At 42.4% G+C, this 21,431-nt stretch overlaps 1 protein-coding gene across 1 annotated transcript in view; it reads right to left on the reverse strand.

The window, feature by feature from the left end:
* Window positions 1–21,431, reverse strand: part of IPO5 (importin 5) — a 1,405,185-nt gene that overhangs the window by 539,367 nt on the left and 844,387 nt on the right. Inside the window, exons 12-13 of the mRNA XM_044071309.1 lie at window positions 20,854–20,943; window positions 20,601–20,774 (exon numbers count right to left, since the gene is read on the reverse strand). Of these exons, the coding sequence (XP_043927244.1) occupies window positions 20,601–20,774; window positions 20,854–20,943 (264 nt within the window). The remainder of the gene's footprint in view (window positions 1–20,600; window positions 20,775–20,853; window positions 20,944–21,431) is intronic.

Here is a 21,431-nt window from a genome sequence, read left to right on the forward strand (position 1 = left end):
TAATCTGTTTTTTAGGCATAGGGGCCTGAGCACGTAGCTCATGCGTCGGTTTTTTAGACTTGGAAGTTGTTTTTGAAGCTTGCGTCGGTTTTATATAAAAATGTTGAGGCCTGAAAACGCCCTCAGAAGCTGGTGCCTGCTCAGCGGCTCAGGACCCATCCAAGGAAAGACATCCGTGGGTTCAATACTCATAATCTTGCGGCATTCCGGACTGCGCATGGGTCTCAGTAGAGGACTGCGACTCAAGTAGTGATATCAGGGACTGCGAAAGCGCCTCACTGAGTACCGGCGAACTGGCGACTGGCTTAGCAGCTTTGTTGGTTTTGGACAGACTGTCTCTGTCCTTTTCTTTGCATTTTTTGTGAACTCCGGTAGTCTGATTGCTATCTGACAGTTCAGGGTAATTAAATCTGGATCCAAAATATTTTGAAGCAAAAATATACCGATGCTTAATAGTGCGTTAGTCAAATCTAGCACAAAACCAACAGCAAGGCACGTTATGATCTGGGCCTAGGCAAGGAGTACAGTACAAATGAAAATCCTTGAGATATTTGCTTCCCGCAAGTAATGCAATTAACTTTTACTGACATCGGTAAGGAGCAAGAAAAAGTTTCCCCAAAGGGGTACTTAATTGAAGTCTTCGGTTCTGAAACTCGAATGCGAAAATTTCAGGAGTTGGACGACCGGCACTTGCGAACTGCTTCTGCTTTGGGCACCGTGCGGCAAGAAAGACTAAATAAAATGGCGTAGGCTGCATGTTTTATACCCCTGATGACCTGACGTCATGGAAGAGGAGACAGCAGCAGGCGCAGTACCCAAGATTTTGTTATTCAGGCCGACTGCGGGCAACCTGCCAGCAGATTATCCAAATGTAATGACTGCAACAGTGAAACACTAAGAACGTCTAGGTTATGGTGGAACACCACCAATACAAAGCAAACAGAGAGGAAGAGAGAAAGAGACAAGGGGGGTGGAGGGTGGGAAACCAGGACTGCAAAAGTGAACACGCGAATATCTACATTTATGGTAAGTGTACACAACTGTACTATGTTCGTGTTTCACTGTTGCAGTCATCACATTTGGGTTGATTCCCAAAGCTGAAAAGGGTGGAGGCAGTCAAGACGACTGGGGGCTGGCTAGAATGCCCTGCAAGACTGTGGTGGCAAAGCCTGCCCTGGATTTGAAGATAGGCAGGAGGTAATACTTGAAGGTATGAGGATGTCCCGGGCGGGTACCCCTCGGAGAAAAGCTGCAGAGATGGAGGTTGCCCTGGTGGAATGTGTCCAGACTCCCTTTGGGGGTGGTTTCTTGTGGTGTTTGTAGCAGAAATGGATGCAGTGTGCTATCCATCTGGAGCATTGTCTGGATACGGGCTTACCCTCTGCCCCTGCTGCAAAGCGGACTAGCAATTGGTCAGTTTTTCTGAAAGATTTAGTCCTATCCAGATAAAATCTGAGCAAATCTAGAGTGCAGAATCCTTTCCCCCTTGTTTTGTGGGTTAGGAAAAAAGGTGAGCAAACAAATAGATTGGTTGAGAGCCACACTGGACACCACTTTAGGCATGAAGGATGGGTTAGACCCGAGGGAGACCCTGTTGCATGGAAAATAAAGGGCTCTACAGCCATGAGTGCTTGTAGCTCAAACTCAAGAGTTGAAGTGACTACCAGAAGCAAGTATGTTTTCCGAGAGAGGAATTTTTAACTCTGCTGAAGCTGCAGGCCCAAACGAGGGTAGGGTGATATTTTCCAATAAAAAGATAAGGTCCCAAGCTGTGTTAGGAACTCTTCTGGGTGGCCTTAAGTTGTTCGCCCCTCTTAGGAAAGAGCAGTTGTGTACCTACCATAAATGTAGATGTTAGAGTGTATTCACTGTTGCAGTCATTACACTTGGGTTATCCTGCTGGCAGGCTACCCCGCAGTCGGCCTGAATTCCAAAGTCCAGGTTCGGCTTCGGTTGCTGTCGCCTCATTCCCAAAGTCAGTACGCCAGGGGTATAAAAGATGCAGCAGACGCCATTTTCTTCAGTTTTTCTTGCCCCAGATGTCAGGTGCCCCCAAAAGGGTAAGCTAAAAACATTGCTTATAAAAAGCATGCACTAAAATAATCAAAACCTTCATCTACAGGCAAATACACCACATAGGTTGCATAGAATAGAGAAGTATAGATAAGTCCCAGCAAAGAAAGGGGGATGGTGGGTGGGTAACCTGGACTGCAACAGCAAATACACCAACATCTACATTTATGGTAGGTACACAACTGTACTATGTTCGTGTTTCACTGTTGCAGTCATTACACTTGGGTTGAATCCCAAAGCTGAGGTTGGGCGGCTGGGTCTAAAGAGAATTAGGAGTGGCTATGAGGCCCTGCAGAACTGCAGTGGCAAAGCCTGCTCTGGATTTAGAGTAAAGAGGTAAGTGGTAGTGCTTGGTAAAAGTGTGCACTGAGCTCCAAGTTGCAGCCTTCAAAATTTCCTTGGTTGGTACTCCTCTGAGAAAAGCTGCTGATGTGGCTGCTGCCCTGGTAGAATGTGGCCTAATGCCCTTAGGCACTGATTTGCCATGTTGTGCATAGCAGAAATGAATGCAGTGTCCTATCCATTTTGAAATAGTCTGCTTTGAGATGGCCTTTCCTTGTGAACCTGCAGCATATGCCACTAAAAGTTGCTCAGTCTTTCTGAACGCTTTAGTTTTGTCCAAGTAGAAGCGTGGCTGTGTATGTCCAAAGAATGCAGAAGCCTCTCCCCTTTATTCTGGGGATTTGGATAAAAGGTAGGCAAATGAAGGGTTTGATTAAAAGTCACACTGGATACCACCTTGGCATAAATGTTAGGTTTGTCTGGGTGGAAAATGAGAGGTTCCACTGCCATTAATGCCTGTAACAGACTTTTCTTGCAGAAGTTATTGCTAGGAGCAGAGCTGTTTTCCATAAGAATTTTATCTCAGCTGTATTTTCTGGCTCAAAAGGAGGCAGTGAGAGCTTTTCCAAGACAAAATTGAGGTACCATGTAGGCATCGGTGCTCTCCTTCGGGGTCTTATGTTTTTGCCCCCTCTGAGGTACTGCCTTAGCAGTGGATTTGAAAAAATATGTGGTTCCGTATTGTAATGAGCTGAAATGGCAGAGGCGTGTATCTTAATTGATGAGAAGGATAGGCCTTTATCCAGCATCTCAGTTGGGTATTGTAAAATCTGAGGAATATTTGGAGCAAGCGGGTCAATCCTTGTGCCCGATTCCAAGCACAGAATCTCTTCCATTTTTCTGCATAAGATTTTCTGGTGCTGAGCCTCCTGGCTTCCAAAATAACATCCATAACTGCTTTAGAGAGAGTTGTGTTCTGAGTGGGTATATTTGCCATACAGCCAGATTTAAGGTTCTGAATTGGCTGTGCAGGATCAGATTGTTTTGTTGGGTCAGAAGATGAGGAATTTGAGGTAAAATCCAGGCTGGGCCTTGAGACAAGCTTTTCAGGATTGGGTACCAGTGCTGGCGTGGCCAGTCTGGGGCAATCAATCATTTTTGGCTTCTCTTGTCTGACCTTTAGGAGTACCTTGGGGAGGAGGAGGCAGTGGAGGAAAGGCATATACGGTCAGGGTTTTCCAGCTGAATGATAGGGCATCCACCTTCCATGCTTGTGTGTGATAAGTCCTTGTGCAGAAAGTTGGCAGTTGTGAGGGGAGGCAAATAGATTTCTGGGCATCCCCATTTCCTTATCATACTGAAGACTTGTGGATCTAGTTTTCACTCGTGAGGGTCCATGAGGTTTCTGCTTAGTTCGTCTGCCAGAGTATTTGTCTTTCCTGGCAGGAATTGTGCTTGCAGACTCACTTAATAGGCCAATGCTGTGTTCCACAAAATCATGGCTTGCCTGCAGAGGGGGTAGGAATGCGTGTGCCCCCTTGCTTGTTTATGGACCACATGACTGTAGTATTGAACATCCTTAGCAGTAGTTGTCCTGGATGGAGTAGATCCTTGAAGGCTGTCGGGGCATTCTGTACAGCTAGCATCTCTTTCTGATTGATATGTAGATGCATTTGGCTTGCGGGCCACGTCCCCTGAATACATTTTCCTGCCGTGTGTGCCCCCCAGGCATAATCTGATGCATCTGTTAGAGTCTGCCTGGCTGTGGGTAAAATGAATGGCTGTCCCTTGTTGTGGTGACAGGCCAGTGCCCACCATCGAAACTCCTGTTGCAGGCAGGGAATGAGGGTAATTAATGCTTCCAGGCTGTGGCAATGTTGAGTCCAAACACTTTCTAGGTACCGCTGTAGCTTCCTCATATGCAGTCTTGCATATGGAATTAGCAGAATGCAAGATGCCATGAAGCCCAAAGCATGCAGAAATTTTCTTGCAGATAACTGGGTCTTTGTTGCCAACATTTTGAAGCAAGTAGTCAGTTGCCTTTGTCTGGCGTGAGATAAGCCATCTGGGCAGTTGTATTTAAGCTTGCACCCAGGAATATCTCTTGAGAGGGTACTAGTTTTGATTTCTTTTCATTTACTGTGTACCCTAGGGAAATTAGTAATCTCTTTACAAATGCCAGATGCTGTAGTAGAATGTCCTTGCTCTCTGCTTGAATAAGGCAGTCGTCCAAGTAGGGATTTATTTGAATTCCTCTGTCTGCAAAATGCAATTACTGGTGCCAGGCATTTTGTGAAGACCCTGGGCACAAGTAGATAAGCCAAAGGGCAGTGCAGAGAATTGGTAGTGCACTGAGCCAGCTATGAATCTGAGGTATCTTCTGCAAGATTGTCTGATTGGGACATGCAGGTATGCCTCTGAGGTCGAAAGTTTCGAGCCAAGCCTTCTTGCCCAGCATGGGCAGAAGTTGCTGCAGTGTCAGCATTTTGAATTTTGGAATGTCCAGAAAAGTATTTAGAATAGACAGGTCCAGTATTGGTCTCCATGCTTTGTCCTTTCTGGGTACCAAAAAAAGCCTCGAGTAAAGTCCTTGTGCCTGTTCTTGCTGTGGTACTCGCTGAATAGCCCTCATGTCCATGACAGATGACATTTGCTTCTGTGCCTCTGCCCATTGATTGTGTGGCAGGTCTGGCATACTTTTTGCCTTCAGAAGGGTACTGTAGAAACAGTAACCTGATCTCTACCACGATGCAGTAATGTATCACTTGAAATGCTTTTAAATATCCAAAAGACAGTTAAATAAATAGCACAATTGTGGTTAAAAGTCCATGAAGCAGCCAAATAAACGTAGCTTAAATATAAAAAACTCCTTTAATCCATAAAATCCATAAAACAGTGGGTAAAAAGCGCCAAGTGGGTGCAACCACGCTTCCTCAGACAAAGAAAAAAACCCACATACACTGTTTAAATATTCTAAGTTAAAAGCTTAATTGTTTCAATTAAGCTATTTAGCAATGAACGTTTTAAAGTAAAAGGGCAAAAACAGACCAGCTAGCATCTATATACCATACTTATAATATAGATTTAGAACACAATGCAAATTGTTCCAAATCGTGCATGACTACTAACATTCAGATCCAGTAAACGTTTCCAATATCATGTCATTTGTAAATACTAGCTTACAGTAACTAAATTACAATAACCAAAACTAGGTGCAGGAATAAATGTCAACTGCAAGTTGACGTAAACCTAAAGAGATCAATTAAGGTACTGCTAAAACATTTATTCTTTTCAGTCTCCAAGTCCAGCTTTGTGAAGTTAAATTCCGGATCAATGGCAGTAAACTAAAGATTTCAGTAAGCAGAAACATTTCTACAACAGATACCTTAGATTAGTAAACATATGATTTTGGTTAGTCAAAAGTAACAAATTAGCGGCAATAAAATGTTTCCAAAAGCCGACAACTTGAGGCACAGCTGAAGTCAAAGTCACTTTTACTAATCTAACTACTGAACTGTAGATATAAACAATGTAGGCTAAAGAAGCTATCAAACTGATAAAACATAAGCTTGCTGGCAGACTAAAACCTTATGCATAAAATATTTGAATAATACTATAATTACGGCATAACATTAAAGAATATGATTTCAATGCTGTTAAAGGCGGAAGTTTATAGTGCAACCGCCACTTAAACTGAGCATGTTTTCTCAAAACTAGTTACTAACATCCAACAATAAAATGTTTCCAAAAGCCGACAGCTTAAAATGCAGCTGAAGTCAGGGTCACTTTTACAAATCTAACTGTTAAAATATATATATATAAACAATGTAAGCTAAATAAGCTAACAAACTGATAAGACATGAGCTTGCTGGCTGACTAAAACCTTATGCATAAAACATTAAATGAAACTATAATTACGGCATACCACTGCAGAATATAAATTCAATACTGTTAAGGGCGGAAGTTTATAATACAGCCGCCACTTAAACTGAGCATGTTTCCTCAAAACTATTTACTAACGTCCGGAATAGGAGTTAAGCAATGAATCCAAAGTAATAAGTGGCAAATAGATAATGATTGAAATGAAATATAGAAATACCTGACACATAATTTATACCTAAAAAGTTTTTTTATCTAGGAAATTTTTTGTTATATATATAAGTTTGTTTAAAACTAGATAATATATTATTGTTATGAAGTAAAGATTGTATATATAAATATTATATATATATATATGTATACTAAAGATATAAAATGTCAATGTATAAAGTAGTAAAGAAATAAAGTAATAAAATAATAAAAAGAAAAAGAATTATTAAAAATGCTTCATGGATAGTTTATGTACAGACATGAATAAACATGAAAATTTGTATGCATGAATGAATAATATTAAAATCAATAACTGTAAATACTAGAGCCTAATTATGAACTATATGACTATTGAATAATATATAACATATAATAAGATATATCATATATAAAACTTATAAACCAAATTATTTCTCTTTCTTTAATATAACTTATAACAGCAAAATTTATGTTTAAAATTATATTAAAATTCAGATTATTTGAATTATTCAAGGTAACATCTATAGAAGGATGTGCAAAAATACAAGAAAACAAAATATATAAAGATATAAATTATTTAACAAAAAAACATATATAAATATAAATATAGATATATACTAATTCATTTGTCAGCTATAAATAATATATTCAGATTTGTTATTAAAGAGTATAAAATCTGTAAAAAATATATATAAACATGTTATAAAGTATTATAGACTACCAGTTATACAACATTTAGCATTATTTTAGCGTTTCCTAATGTTCAGAATAGGCTTAATGGACACAAAAGTGTTGAGACCAGGAAAATTATGCGCATTAAACTTCAATATCCACCTAAGCTCTGCTAAGGCTAAACTATTAGAGTCATCTCCCCCTCTAACATTTAGATGCACCAATTCTAGTACTCTAAACACAAAAGTATGGTCTCTATGGTCTTTTACATGTTGTGCTAAGGCATTTGTATCTGATACTTTCTTAATTTCATATAAGTGATTATAGATACGATCAGCTAGCCTTCTTTTCGTAAGGCCTATATAGAAAGCAGTGCATTTTGTACATGTAGCCAAATAGACCAGATTTTTTGAGCTACAAGTAGCTGGTGTATTAAAACAAAAGGTAAAATCCAAGGAAGGATGAGAAAATATTACATCAGTGCAAATGTTAATGCATCTATTACATTTGCCACAGGGAACTGTTCCTGTATTCAATGTAGTGTCTCTCAGTGTTGATTTATTATCCTTACACAATAACTGCTTCATATTGGGGCAGTTTTTATAGACAAAGGTGGGATGGATACCTACTAAACTAGATATTAACGTATCAGTTATTAAAATGTTCCAATTTCTGCAAATGACTCTTTCCAGACTCTTTACATCACTGGTATATTTCGTGATATATGGAATCCTAGATAGTTTTCCTGAACTTTTAGGCCTATAAAAATTGGACTTCTTAGGTGAATATAAGTCTGACTCTGGTGGATACAAAATTTCATTTTTAATAGTGTCAACTAGTTTAGAATCATAACCTCTATTAAGAAAAAGAAGTTCCATTTTATTGATTTCTTGTTCAAGGGTTACTCTGTCATGACACAATCTTGTCAATCTAATGAACTGACTCTTGACTATACCAGGAAATGTGTGCCTTGGGTGCATGCTATTGAATTGAAGTAGTGTATTTGCCCAAGTTGGCTTTCTATAGATGGAAGAAACTACTTTGCCATGCTCATTAATAGTCAAGGAGACATCCAAGAAATTTACACTTTCCTTAGAGGCGTCCATTGTGAACCTTAGATATGTAGTAGTTGTTTCTAATATCTGCAAGAATGGTTTAAACTCAGCTAAAGTACCTTCCCAGATTAAAAGGACGTCATCCACAAACCGTCTGTAGAATATAACCTTTTCAAATGAAGTGTTATTGAAAAGGAATTCCTTTTCCCAGTTTAATACTACCAGGTTTGCGTAGGTATTTGCACATGGGGTGCCCATGGCTACACCCCATGTTTGCAAATATGATTGACCATCAAAATTGAAGATATTATTATTTAGTACTAAGTCGAGTAGTTGACAAATCAGAATTATTTTATCATTTGAAAACTTAGTATCTCTGACTAATAGTTCTCTTATAGCCTCCAGTCCCAAGTCATTGGGAATGGAGGTAAAGAGATTTTTTACGTCAAGAGTTATAAGCAGATACTCCTTATTCATGATGTCAAGAGTCAAACTATTCAGATTATCTAACAAATGATAAGTGTCTTTTAAAATAGTAGAGACTCCATCCACTATGGGCCTGAGAAATTTCTCTAAAACAATCGAAATTGTAGCAGTAACCCAGTTGCTACCTGAAACAATAGGCCTAAGAGGTAAAGGTTTAACTTGTTTATGTATTTTAGGTAGGCCTTTTATTATTGGAACAGTTGGAAATTCTATGAATAAGTAACTATAAAGTTCTGGCGTTATCTGCCTACACATAAGCAAGTCATGTAAAGTAGCATGCACATTTGACACTATGAAATTAATATCTTTTTGAGAAATATTTCTATAAGTGTCTTCAACAGATAGCATATTAAGCATTAATAAAGTGTAATCAGCCTTGTTCATAATGATAGTACCACCTCCTTTGTCAGCAGGTCTAAAGATTAAATCTGGAACTTGTTTAAATTTCTTAAGTGAGTCCATTTCTTTAGTGGTTAGATTTACATATGCTATCTTATTTTTATGACTAGAAAACAAGACATAAAAATCCTTTTCACAGGCTTTTAAAAACATTTCAGAGTCATGGGGTCAATATATTTTGAGTCACTTTTTTGTTCAGTTGAATCTTTCTTAAAAAACATTTTTAGGGCTACAGACCTACAAAAGACACGTAAATCACATAATACATCAGTCAATTTACTGCATTGAGCAGGAATGAAATTGAGGCCCTTATTGATTAAACTAGCATCAGATGAGTCCACAGCATAATCAGATAAATTAACAAAAAGGTCAGTCACATTCTTTGTCTCCTTGTCACTCCATACTTTTCTTCTGACATTTTCCGCTTTCTGGGGCCTCTGCTTTGTGAACGTCCTCTCCCTTGAAATTTTTGTTTTATCGGGTAGGGTAAAAAACGACCTACTTCTTGAGTAGTTTTGGATCTAGCCCCTAGTTGATTAGGTCGATGTGTATCAGCAAATGCTTGCTGATTTGGTGGAGGGGTAGCAGAAGATCCTGTGAAGTTTTTTTTTTTTGCCTTCAGAAGGGTGTGAAAGTGGAACCTGTAGCCCTGAGAAACAATACTGAGTACCCATTTGTCCTGGGTGATCGTGTGCCAATTTTGTGAGAAAAGTGCTAGCTTTCCCCCTAAGGGTGCTGCCAAAAGTTAAGTGCTTGGCATTGGGAAGTCATTTGGACTGTTTCCTATATGGTTGTGGTTTGTCTTCTCTGCTTTTGGAGGCAAAATCACCCCATTGTTTGGGTCTGTATGAGCCTTGGGGCGGAGATCTGCCTCTGTGGCCTGTCCGACACTGGAAAGGACCAATTTTTAGAAGGCCAGTTCCTGCCAAATCTGGGTGGTTGAACCTGTAAGAAATCCTTTACAGTCTGCATAGATTTTGCTTTACCCTCAATTTTCTTTAACACCTCTTCTGCCTTAACACCAAAGTATCATCATGCTGTAATGGAGCATCCAATAATTTTGCTTTAACATGATCAGGAAGAGTCTGTTCCTTTAACCAAGCATGCCTTCGAATGACAGAGCCGGTAACTGCGGCCCTGCAAGAGGCCTCTAGTGAATCAAAACCACACTGCAAAGTATGCTTTTCCCACTTGTTCAGCTGCATGCAATAAATCCTGCATTTCGTTGTTTTCAGGACATTCAGAGTTTGTCAGCATTTTCTGTTTAAGCAGAGACATTAGGTATTGCTGATATTTCAGCATATGAAACTGACAATTTAAAGCCCTTACAGCTAAAGTAGCAGATGTGTAAACTTTTCCCCCCATCTGTCCAGTGCTCTAGAGTCCCTATCAGAGGGAACAGGGTTTTTTGCAGTGGAAGCCTTGACCCCTTTGGGACCCTGAGATAGAGTTTCTGGGTCAGCAGCAGGGTTTTTATAAAGAAATTTGTGAATCTGGAACCCTGTAGTACCTATCTGGCTTAACTGGTGCAGGGGGTAAAGAATCAGGAGACAGACTGGACTCTGAAAATACATCTACAATGTCTAGTACAGGTGGAATAGCAAGAGGTTGTCTGTGTTGAGGCAATAAAAGAAAGTCTGAGCCTTTTCTTGGATTCTGAATAATCTTGGCTCTCCCAGTGGAAATGCTCCCTCATGGTGTGCAGGGTTTCCCCAAAAGAATAGTCCTCAGGAGGAGAGGCTGAAGGGACAGATTCTTCAGCATCACAGTCCTTATAGGGAGGAAGAGAGTATCCCTGTTCTGAAGAGGAATCAGATGAAATGGAAACCTGATCACAGGAATCAGTGTCTTGCCTAGGCCTTTTATCAGGAGGGGGATGGGAACCCCTGATCAAAGTAATTAGGTCTTCGGCCATTTTAAGCATCTGTTTCTTAGGCATGGATGACTGCCCAGGAGAATACTGTACTTGTTTCTTTGTCTTTAAAGGTGTTTTAGACTTTGTCTTGGTTGCTGAAGTTGGCTTGATAGAAAGATGTGTAGGTCTGAAAACACCCTCAGAAGCTGATGCCTGCTCAGCTGGCTCTGGACCCATCTGAGGGAGTAGTTTCCGTAGGCCCAATACCTTGAGTTTCCAGAGGCCTAGTTGTCTCTACGTGTAAGTCAGAGGCGGCCTGTGGCTCTGAGGTAGCGGGTGCCGGGGCTGCGAAAGCACCTGAGAACCGGCGACTGGCCTAGAAGAGGCTTCGTCTGTTTTGGACCTCGGATGCCTGTCCTTTTCTTTTTCCTTGCACTTTTTATGAACTCCGGACATCGGCTGTTCCGACGGCATAGTTAAACCTTCGGCCAAAGCAATGAAAAGCAAAATAGTTCCGACACTTAATAGTGCGTTGGTTAAATCTAGGACAAAACCGACAGCTAGCAACATCGTGGTCAGGGCCTAGGCAAAGAATATAGTAAGAATGAAAATCCTTACGAGGCATTTGCTTCCAACAAGAAATACAATTGTTAACTTTTACTGACATCAGTCTGGAGCAAGAAAAAGTTTCCAACGGGGTACTTTGCTTTATTGAAGACTTAGGATCTGAAATTCAATTTCAAAAATCTCAGGAGTCGGCCGACCGGCACTTGCGAGCTGCTTTTGCTTCAAGCACCGTGCGGCAAGAAAGACTGAAGAAAATGGCATCGGCTGCATCTTATATACCCCTGGCGCACCGATGTCAGGGATGAGGCGACAGCAACCGATGCTGGACCAGGACTTTGGAATTCGGGCCAACTGCAGGTAGCCTGCCAACAGGATAACGCAAGTGTAATGACTGCAACAGTGAAACACGAACATCTGTTTGATGAGAGAACATCTGTTTGATGAGAGGGTGTGAGGAGAGGTGGCTCTGTGCTGTAATGAGCAGAGATGGCAGAGGCATGACTTTTAACAGAAGAGGACAGGCCCGTAGGTCTGCTAGGTGATCCAGGATGAGAGGTAGGGAGGGCTGCGCTGTTTCGGCTCCCTTAGCCTGGATCCAGGTGCAAAATCTTTTCTACTTGTCAGCATACGATTTTCTAGTGCTGGGGCGTTTGGCCTCGCATAGAACATCTAGGACTTGTTTGCTTAGGCTGGCAGCTTGAGGAAAGGTCATGGAATAAGCCAGGCTGCCAGGTTCAGGGTCTGCAATTGTGGATGCATGAATTCTCCATTCTTCTGGGTCAGGAGTGTTGGGATCTCGGGTAGGTGCCATGGTGGCAGGTGTGACCGGCTGCGCAGCAGTGGGTACCAGTGCTGGCATGGCCAGTCTGGGGCAATCAGGATTGCCATTGGTTTTTCATCCCTTATTTTGAGCAGTACCCTTGAGATGAGTGGCAAAGGGGGAAATGCACGGATCGAGAGGTTTACCCACTGGAAAGATAGAGCATCCATTTTCCAGGCTTTTCTGTGAGGTTCCCTGGTGCAGAATTTGCTGAGCTGACTGGAGTGGGAGGCAAAGAGATCCACCTTCAGGGTGCCCCATTTCTGGGTTGCTTGGTTTAAGGTTTTGTGGTCTAGCTGCCACTCGTGTGGGTCTAGCATGTTTCTGCTAGTCTGCCAGAGAGTTTAGGGAGCCTGGCAGGAATTGTGCTAGCAGGTGTATTTGCACGACTGAGGCCTTGTGCCAAAGGGTCATGGCGAGCCTGCAGAGGACAAGAGCGAGTCCCTCCATGTTCGACCACATCACTGTGGTGTTGACCATTTTGATCACTAGAAGCCCTGGGGAGAGTAGGGGGTCTGAAAGCTGTCAGGGCATGTTAAAGAGCTAGCATCTCTTTTTGGTTGATGTGCAGATGCATTTGATTTTGGCTCCAATGGCCCTGAATGCATCTGTGTCCAGATGTGCACCCCAGCCATAGTCTGAGGAATCTGTGGTGAGGGTCTGGGCGGCGTGGGGTTGTGCGAAGGGAAGTCCCTTGTTGTGGTTGCATGCTGCTGCCCACCAAAGAAAACCTTTCCTTTGACAGGGTATCATAGGTATGATAGTTTCCCGGTCTTGAGAGTGTTGACACCAAAGGCTTTTTAGGTACCACTGTAGATTTCCCATATGCAGTCGTCTGGCATATGGAAGGAGTAGAATTGCAGGAGGCCATGAACCCTAGAGCTTGCAGGATTTTCCTTGCGGATAACTGGGTTCTGGTGGCTAGTTGAGAGAGGTAGCCTGTCAGGTAGGCTTGTTTTTCCTGGAGTAAGGAATGTCATCTGGGATGCTGTGTCCAGGCTTGCTCCCAGGAATACAATTTTTTTGCGTGGGGACTAATTTTGATTTCTTTTCGTTGACAGTATACCCCAGGGAGGTCAGTAGGTCCTTTACAAAAGGTCAGGTGCTATAACGGTTTTTAGTGTCTGCCTGAAATCAGGCAATCGTCTAAGTAGAGGTACATTTGAATATTTGTCTGCAAAATGCAATGGCTGGAGCCAGGCATTTTGTGAAAACTCTGGGAGCAGTGGATAAGCCAAAGAGAAGCGGCAGAGAACTGAAAGTGCATAGATTCTGCCCTGAAACAAACGTTTCCTGCAAGATTCCCTGATTGGGATGTGTAGGTAGGTCTCAGGTCTAGGGTGGCTAACCAAGCATCCTTGAAAAGCATAGGAAGAAGTTGCTGGAGGGTGAGCATTTTGAATTCTGGTATCACCAGAAAGGTGCTTAGAATGGATAGAGCAAGGATTGGGAGCCAGGTGCCCTCTTCTAGACACCAGGAAGAGTCTGGAAACCTTGTCCTATTTGGTATGCAGGAACATGCTGTACTGCCCTCATGGAGAGGGGGGAAAGGGCTTGCTTTTTGGCCCCTGCCCACTGGTATGGAGGAAGATCTGGAAACCCTTTCGGGGTTGCCAGAGAGTGGAAATAAAATTTGTATCCCTGGGATACTGTTGAGGACCCATCTTGTCATTGGTAATAGAGGCCCAGTTGTTTGCATGGAAGGAGAGTTTTCCTCCTAGGGGCACAAGCTGGCAGGCAGAGGTAAGGGGTGGAGGTGTAAAGTCATTGTGAGTTCTTACCACAAGGGGGTGGCTTAGCACTCCCGGTTTATCTGTATTCCCTGGGACTGCTTTCTGGAGGGTCTGCTTCCCCTGGGTCTGGGCTGAGCTGGCCTGAAGAAGGCTGGAAAGGACCAGTGCTTGGAGGGGCAATGCCTACTGAACCTCGGAGGCTGGACCTGAAAAGTCTTAAACTGTCTGCATAGATTTAGCTTTTTCTTCCATCTTTTTTTAAGACCTCTTCTGCCTTGGTGCCAAACATAGTCTTTGTTCAATGGTGTGTTCAATAATTTTGATTTGACATGGTCTGGCAAGGTCTGCTCCTTATGCCAAGCATGCCTTCTAAGGACAGAACCAGTGACTGCTGCACTGCAATATGCTTCTAAGGTGTCAAAGCCACATTGCAAGGTGTGCTTAGCAACTTGGCTTGCAGACTGCATAAGCTCTTGTAATTCTTTATTCTCTGCACAAGCAGGAAAAGAATTTTGTTGGAGGAGTTCCATGGTATGCTATTTCAGCATTTGGAACTGACAATTTAGTGCTCTAACAACAAGAGTTGCAGGTGCGTATACTTTTTTACCCCATCTGTCTAAAGCTCGAGAATCCAGTCTGAGGAAGTTGGATTCTTAGCTGAACTTGCTTTGATTCCTTTAGGTCCTTGGGAGATGACCTCTGGGTTAGCAGTAGGATTTTTGAAAAAGATTTTGAGAGAGTCAGGGACTCTGTAGTACCAGTCAGGTTTCCTGGGAGTAGGAGGAAGGGTGTCAGGAGTCAATGGACTCCATAAAAATCAACCACAACAGCCAGGACAGGAGGAATTGCTAAAGGTCTGTGCTGTGGTAAATATAAGAATTCCCAGAGTATCTTGACGGAGGGTAGCTCTGACATTCCCATTGGAAATGCTCCCTTAAAATATGTAGGGTTTCACCAACTGAAAAATCCTCAGGAGGAGCGGCAGAAGGAATGGATTCCTCTGCATCAGAATCCTCATAAGCAGAGAGGGGTTGCATGTCTTCATATTCAGAAACCTCAGTCATCAGACTTGTTCAGATAAAACTACTGGGGACAAGTCTTTATTTGAAGGGGTAAGCCTGGATTCCCCTAATAAGCACAAGGTCTTCTGCCATTTTAAGCATTTGAGATTGAGGCATGGAAGCAGGTGCCTGAGCTTGGGTAGTCTGTTTTGTAGGCGTAAGTTTGTACCCTGGGCTGTAGAAACTCGGTAGTTTTAGAAAGAACTGAAAATGCGAAAGAAGTCAGTTTGTGACTAGCATCAGTAGTGCGAAGAATTTGCTCGGAAGCTGGTGCCTGCTCAGCGGCTCCGGACCCATCCAAGTTGAGACATCTGCAGGATCCTTAGTCTAAGAGTATCGCGGCATACCGGACTCCAAATAGGTCTCTGTAGCGGCCTGCTAATCCACAGAAGCGGGAACCAGGGGCTGCAAAAGCGCCTCACTGAAAACCGGAGAACTGACTAGCTTAACGGAAGCATTGTGGACAGTTGTGGACCACTGGGGTCTTGTCTTTATCCTTACTTTTTTTGGAAGATCAGTCGGATGGCTTACCGAAGCCATATCGGAATACGAGGACAGAGCGAAAAAGTTTAGCCACAATAAGAGCCCAATGATGTATAGTTCTGGTGTTGAACAAAGCACAAAAGCGACAGCGAGGGACATCGTGGTCTGGGCCTAAACAGGTGACGCAGTAAGAATGGAAGTCTTGGTGTGGTATTTGCTTTTCACAGGCGACAACTGTTAACTTTTTCCGACATCGGTTAGAGCAAGAAAAAAGGATCCCCAACGGAGTACTTGGCTTTAGAAGACTTCAACTTGGAAACCAAGACACAGGTAGCGGCCGACCAGCACTCATGCAAATTGCTTCTGCTTTGGGCTCCTTGGCAAGAAAGACTGATGTAATGGCGTCGGCTGCCTGATTTTTATACCTCTGACGACCTGATGTCAGTCCTGGAGAGACAGCAACAGACAAAGAAATACTAAGCCTCTGGTATTCGAGCTGAGGGCTACCCCTGGCAGAATAACCCAAGTGTGATGACTGCAACAGTGAAACACTATTATCATCTAGTGTGGAAAAATTAATGGGAAATGAGCAAAAGTTTACACAAAGATGCCTGACGTGTTTGATTATCTAGACGAATCCAAGATTTAGGAATATAAACTGTGCGTTAGAAGTTATGACAACTATATACATTAGGAGCTCCATATGTATTTTATTAAACATGTTTTGTGGTTTCTTTGCATTTCTCATATACCTGTGGTGTAAAGCATTGCTAATCTGTACTGTTGAGAATTGTTAAGGCAATATTTGAACTTATGAGTCTGGAAAAAAACATTACCCATGAAGGTTTAGCTTGGGCAAGTTGACATTCCAGTAAACAGTTACATGCTATTCTAAGTTTTTTTATTTTTCTTGTGGAATAGCTATTTTTCATTTTTAATGGGAATCAGCAGATGTCAGAGTTGTCATGGGGGGATGGGGGGATTTACTGCTAATCAGGGGGAAGCCCATTTGCAGGTCCATGCTCTTCCAACAGGTTTTAATTTTACTACCCTTATGAGGTGAGGATATATTTATGAAATTCTTAACATACTGAAAAAACATGTACTCTTGTATTTGAAGCTCAGCCAAGCAATCCTTTTAAACTGTACAATTTACAGACAATGAAGTTTTAAAGGATATGAATAAAGGAATACCTGCATTTATAAGGTTTGTTATTGTGATAATCTTCAGTGGACAACCTAGACAATTAAAACTGAATGCCAAGAGTTGCAGCTGTCCAAGGGACAATTTGGAGATAAAAATTTTGGAGAGAATGCTAAAGTCTATGGTCATGAATATCACGAACATCAGGTGGAGAGAGAAGTGGCAAATTCAAACCAGTCCCATTCTGGGAATAAGCCCCAAGATAAACAAGTACACATACCCAACTCATTCCTTTCTTTTGTCCCACAGAGAAAAGATGTGTGCAGTGCTCCTTCATGGGGGTCTGAAGGTGCTGCAGAAATGTATGCTGCTCATGGGGATATAACATGATTTATGAGCACTCCACGTTTACTGTTCTGCTACACAGCTGAAAGAATGTTTTGTTTGATGTACCTATCACTGTGGTGCTGTCCATACCTTTCAGGATCCCCAGAATTCAAAGTGATTTGAATGCTTGTAGAGCATACTAAACTCTCAATCATCCTTTTGGCTTCACTCTGTTCCAGGTGCCATGCAGCCTTAGCCCTGGGAGTGTGCCCCACCCCAAGCCTGTTCAAAGGCATCAGAGTGGGGGGGGGGGTGGTTAAATTCCTCTGCTCTCAGACAGCAGAGATTCACTCAGTTCCTTTTTCCAACCACGGTAGAACAGAGATGTGTTCCCATGAGTGAGCATGTTGATCCCACAGGTTCGTTGGCTAGCACTGCAACTTCCTCATACATACTGCAGACATAAGGCACAAAAGAATGCCAAATGTTCAATTACCCCAATAACCTGTGATCACCAAGGCAGTTCACCTAGGTTTCTGCATACTTATGCTCCCAGAAAAACCTTTATCTGAGTATCTAGGAGAGCTGCAAACATTTCTTTGGAAGACTTCCAGTCTTTGCTACTGTTGGTTCAGGTTAAAGTTTATATTCCGCAGACACTAATGGGATAAAGATAAAGCCCTTGTCACCTCATACCTTGAAACATGCAGGATGCAATCATCCAGATATGGGTAACTTAGGAATACATTTTGCTTGAGTGACCACTGGTGCTATACTTTAAGACCGACAGTGGAAAGGTGAAAGGAAGTGAAATGAGTGTCCTCTTCTTGCCAAGTATTTTATGGGCCCTCCAATCCTTAAGAATGGAGATGTGATGATACCCAACCTTTATACCCATTGTCACCAATACCACCTCTGGACTGAGCAAAGGAAGGAGAGAGGGGACTGTCAGCATTTATAACTTTTGTTGTGAAACGCACTTCAACTGGACAAGAATGCACCTCCATGTACAATTTTTCTTGGGGGGGGGGGGGACTACAGAGTAAAATCCTTTTTATTGCCCCTTAGGGATGACCTCTATTGCTTCATGTTGAAACAAGATGCTTATAAAGTGCTCTTTGTTCTGCTCGTGCTTTTGGTATCCATCCACCCAGAGTTTGTGACAATGTGTACCCTTCTAACAATTTTCCTCCACTCCTCTAGGCAAGCAAAAGCTTTGTATCAAAAGAAATCTGGAATAAAATTGTGCATTTTGTAGCATTGTGTATGCTCTATAGCTCCTTTCTACAGAAAATCTAACAGGAGACACTAAAATTTTCTTGTAACACTAACTTCCATGCAATTGCATACTCCAGGACTGTTTTAGAGCCCACAGGCCCCGGTCCCGGATTACATTTTTCCAGTTTTGCACAGAAGGCCAGCAGTCCTCATATCTGCTCCAGAGCATGGGGAGGGGATGAGAGTCCTGCAGTCATAACTGTTGCCATTGGCAGCTGCAGCTCTGACCGTTCCCAGGCTTGTTTGGTTTTGCTTGCCATTCTTTTCTAAACGTTTGTCCCCCATCTCTCTAGATCTATTCTTGTCCTGTGTAGAGAAAGGCAGGCCTTAGGTGGGGAAATTTCTGATTAACTTTCATGCCTGGGATTGAAACTGTTGCTTGACTGACGGCATAGTTCTGCCCTTATACAATCTTTTGGACACACCTTCAGCAGGCATTTAAGGAGCACAGTCTTTCCATGATCTAGCAAGGGCCAAGTTACCAGCTAAGCACATCTCTGAATCGTTAACCCTGGAATGGCTGCCCTCAAATGCATTAACAGCATCATGGCCACATTTTTGAGAGTGCTTAGCAACCTGAGTAGAGAGGTCGTACAGCTTAAACATCTCCTGCCTCGGATGTTTAAGATCCCCTGTTTTAAGTAATCTTTTACAGCAGGGTCAGCTGGTAAGAAAGTGTGGGTCTAGTAGTTCAAGGCTCTAAAAGTCACAGTGGCAGATCTGTAGACCTCTCTCTAGCTCTGGTCTTTGCCCTGAAAAGGCAAGGATTCCTTGCTGGCATTACCCCATCAAAAGGGAACCTTTGGACACCATAGCTGGATTAGCTTAAGGATTACATAAAAACTCCTTGGAAACCCTGACCATGTAACAGCAGTCTAGCTAACTAGCAGATTGTATGTAACTAGATTCCCTCACCACTTGGAGATAAACATCCTCCAGGATGTCTAGCTGGCGGAACAGCAACTGCCCTGGGCATGAGCAGATAAGTAAATGCTTTACCTAAGCTAGTCTGCTAGGCCTCTGCGTACAAACTTGGATGGTATGTCTACCACCTTAAGAGGTTTGCCATTCAATCTTCTGATGAAGTGAAGGATAATGTTTAGTACCCGAATCTTCGGATGCTAAAGAAGCCAAAGGACCCTACAAAGATCAGCTCCTTTGTCTCTGAATTGAGGATGTATGGATCCTTCAAGTTAGGTTCCACTCTTCCAGCTTATCAATCCCAAACACCTTGGGTATTTCAAGTGCCAGACACTTGGATTTAAGAATGGACAAAAAACTCTAACCCAACAGAAAAGGTGAGATGAAGCCCTGAAAGCAGATTGGGTTCAGGCTCCATTCGACATGCCAAGCTGGCAAGCCTCAATTTGGTCTTCAATGCTTTAATCCTTGGATTCCTAACTGGCTCGTGGACCTGACTGCAAGAACTATAAAGGGGGATTCTGTATTCACACTCACATGTGGCACAGAAGCATCAAGTTGGGAGTGTTTGGTCTGAAGGACATATGCATAGTTGACAGTGTGGTGACCGGCAGAGTAGTCATATCAGAGGCTCCATCAAAACTAAACCCTAAAAACAAAGAATGCAATGAGTCTTTCCATATCTGGAACCACCTGAACTGCAGAAACTAGAAGTGCTGTTTCCCATTGCTCTTGCCAATGGCACATTTGAATATTTCCTCTTCTGAAAAAGGCTGCAGGAGGCCTTGGCTGATGCCAAAGGTGTAGATCTAGACACCGCTTGAGCTGTCAACATTCGAGAGATGATGCATCCATGGTGTGTTCTAGGCCAACAGAAGTAAAACTTTGCAGGGAGCAGATTCACAACACTCAAAATTTACTTTAACAGCACCAAATCCAAATCACTATCAGACACAAGGCTAAAGTTAACACTACAAAAAAATCCCAGGAGGTACTTATCTTCCCCTAGAAGCAGGATGGCTTGACTATACTGAAATCGTACAATTATACTGAACAGCACAGCATGAAGTGATCTGAAGACTGCATCGGCTGACAATCTTATAACAGTGGCATTACTTTCCAGTGTGAGGGAGTCTGCCAAAACCCTGTGGAGAAGGTAACGCTCTGTGGGATGGGGACAGCCACTGGGCTACCTGCAGGAGGCAGAATATTCTACAGATACTATAAATATCCAGAGTTCAACAGCATACAACCTGTGTGCAACATCATGCTACACAGTTCTGCTCCTTCACGCTGTATACAATTACATTTTGTCTTGCTATCGTAAAATACATGTTCATTTTGAAAGGAATCAAAAATACAGGAAAATGTGTTACCTCCTGCAGCTTGACAACCATAATGGCATGGAGATGTTTCACTAAATTGTCCAAGTAAGGGACAAGTTGCGACTTTGGACAGTCTTCTGTGAAGTTGATAAGAGCAGCAGCAGCATGAGCCTGAACCCGTGGATTAGCCTGGTCTTCCATGGTTTGAAGCAGGGCACCAATAACCTAAGAGAGAGAAACGCTTTAAATCAAACCCATTCACCGCTTGCATTACCTGGTGGTGACTATTCTTTATGGTACTTGCCTTCTCGTGAAATTTCTTCTGGAAACCAGGAGCAAAGTCAGTAGCCATCTGTCCAACAGCATTACAAGCAGCATATCTTACTCGAGGGTGCTAGAAATAGAGATCGTTGAAATGCAAGAATGAACAGTGACAACACACATCAGCAACTGCTTTAAGTCTACATTCTACTTCACACAATAGATTAGAACCATTACCAGTCTCGCCTGTCTACACAACATTTTTTGTACTACTTTCAATTACCAGCTATCAATATACATTACTATGGTATGTCTAGCTTTAAAGAGGGCAATCTTCACATCATCTCCAGATTTTCCTCTAAAAAGCATGCACTGTAAATAGTACTAGCCAATGTAACAAAAAAACATTGTCAACTAGACTAGAAAGCTTCAGACAAAACAGCACAGCCGTAACTACTTATAAATGCAAATGCTGGAGTAATGGCCAACTCAAATACCAGACACTTAATTCCTAAGCCCGGCAGATGCCCTTCCCTTGGATATCAGAATCTGTGTATAAAGGGTCATTTAGCTGCACTGCTTCCTCAAGTCTTTTTTGCTATTGGGAGTCTGAAGCGCCTA

Source organism: Protopterus annectens, chromosome 5.part0 (genome assembly GCF_019279795.1).
Source record: "Protopterus annectens isolate FY-2018-M chromosome 5.part0, PAN1.0, whole genome shotgun sequence".
Taxonomy (NCBI): Eukaryota; Metazoa; Chordata; order Ceratodontiformes; family Protopteridae; genus Protopterus; species Protopterus annectens.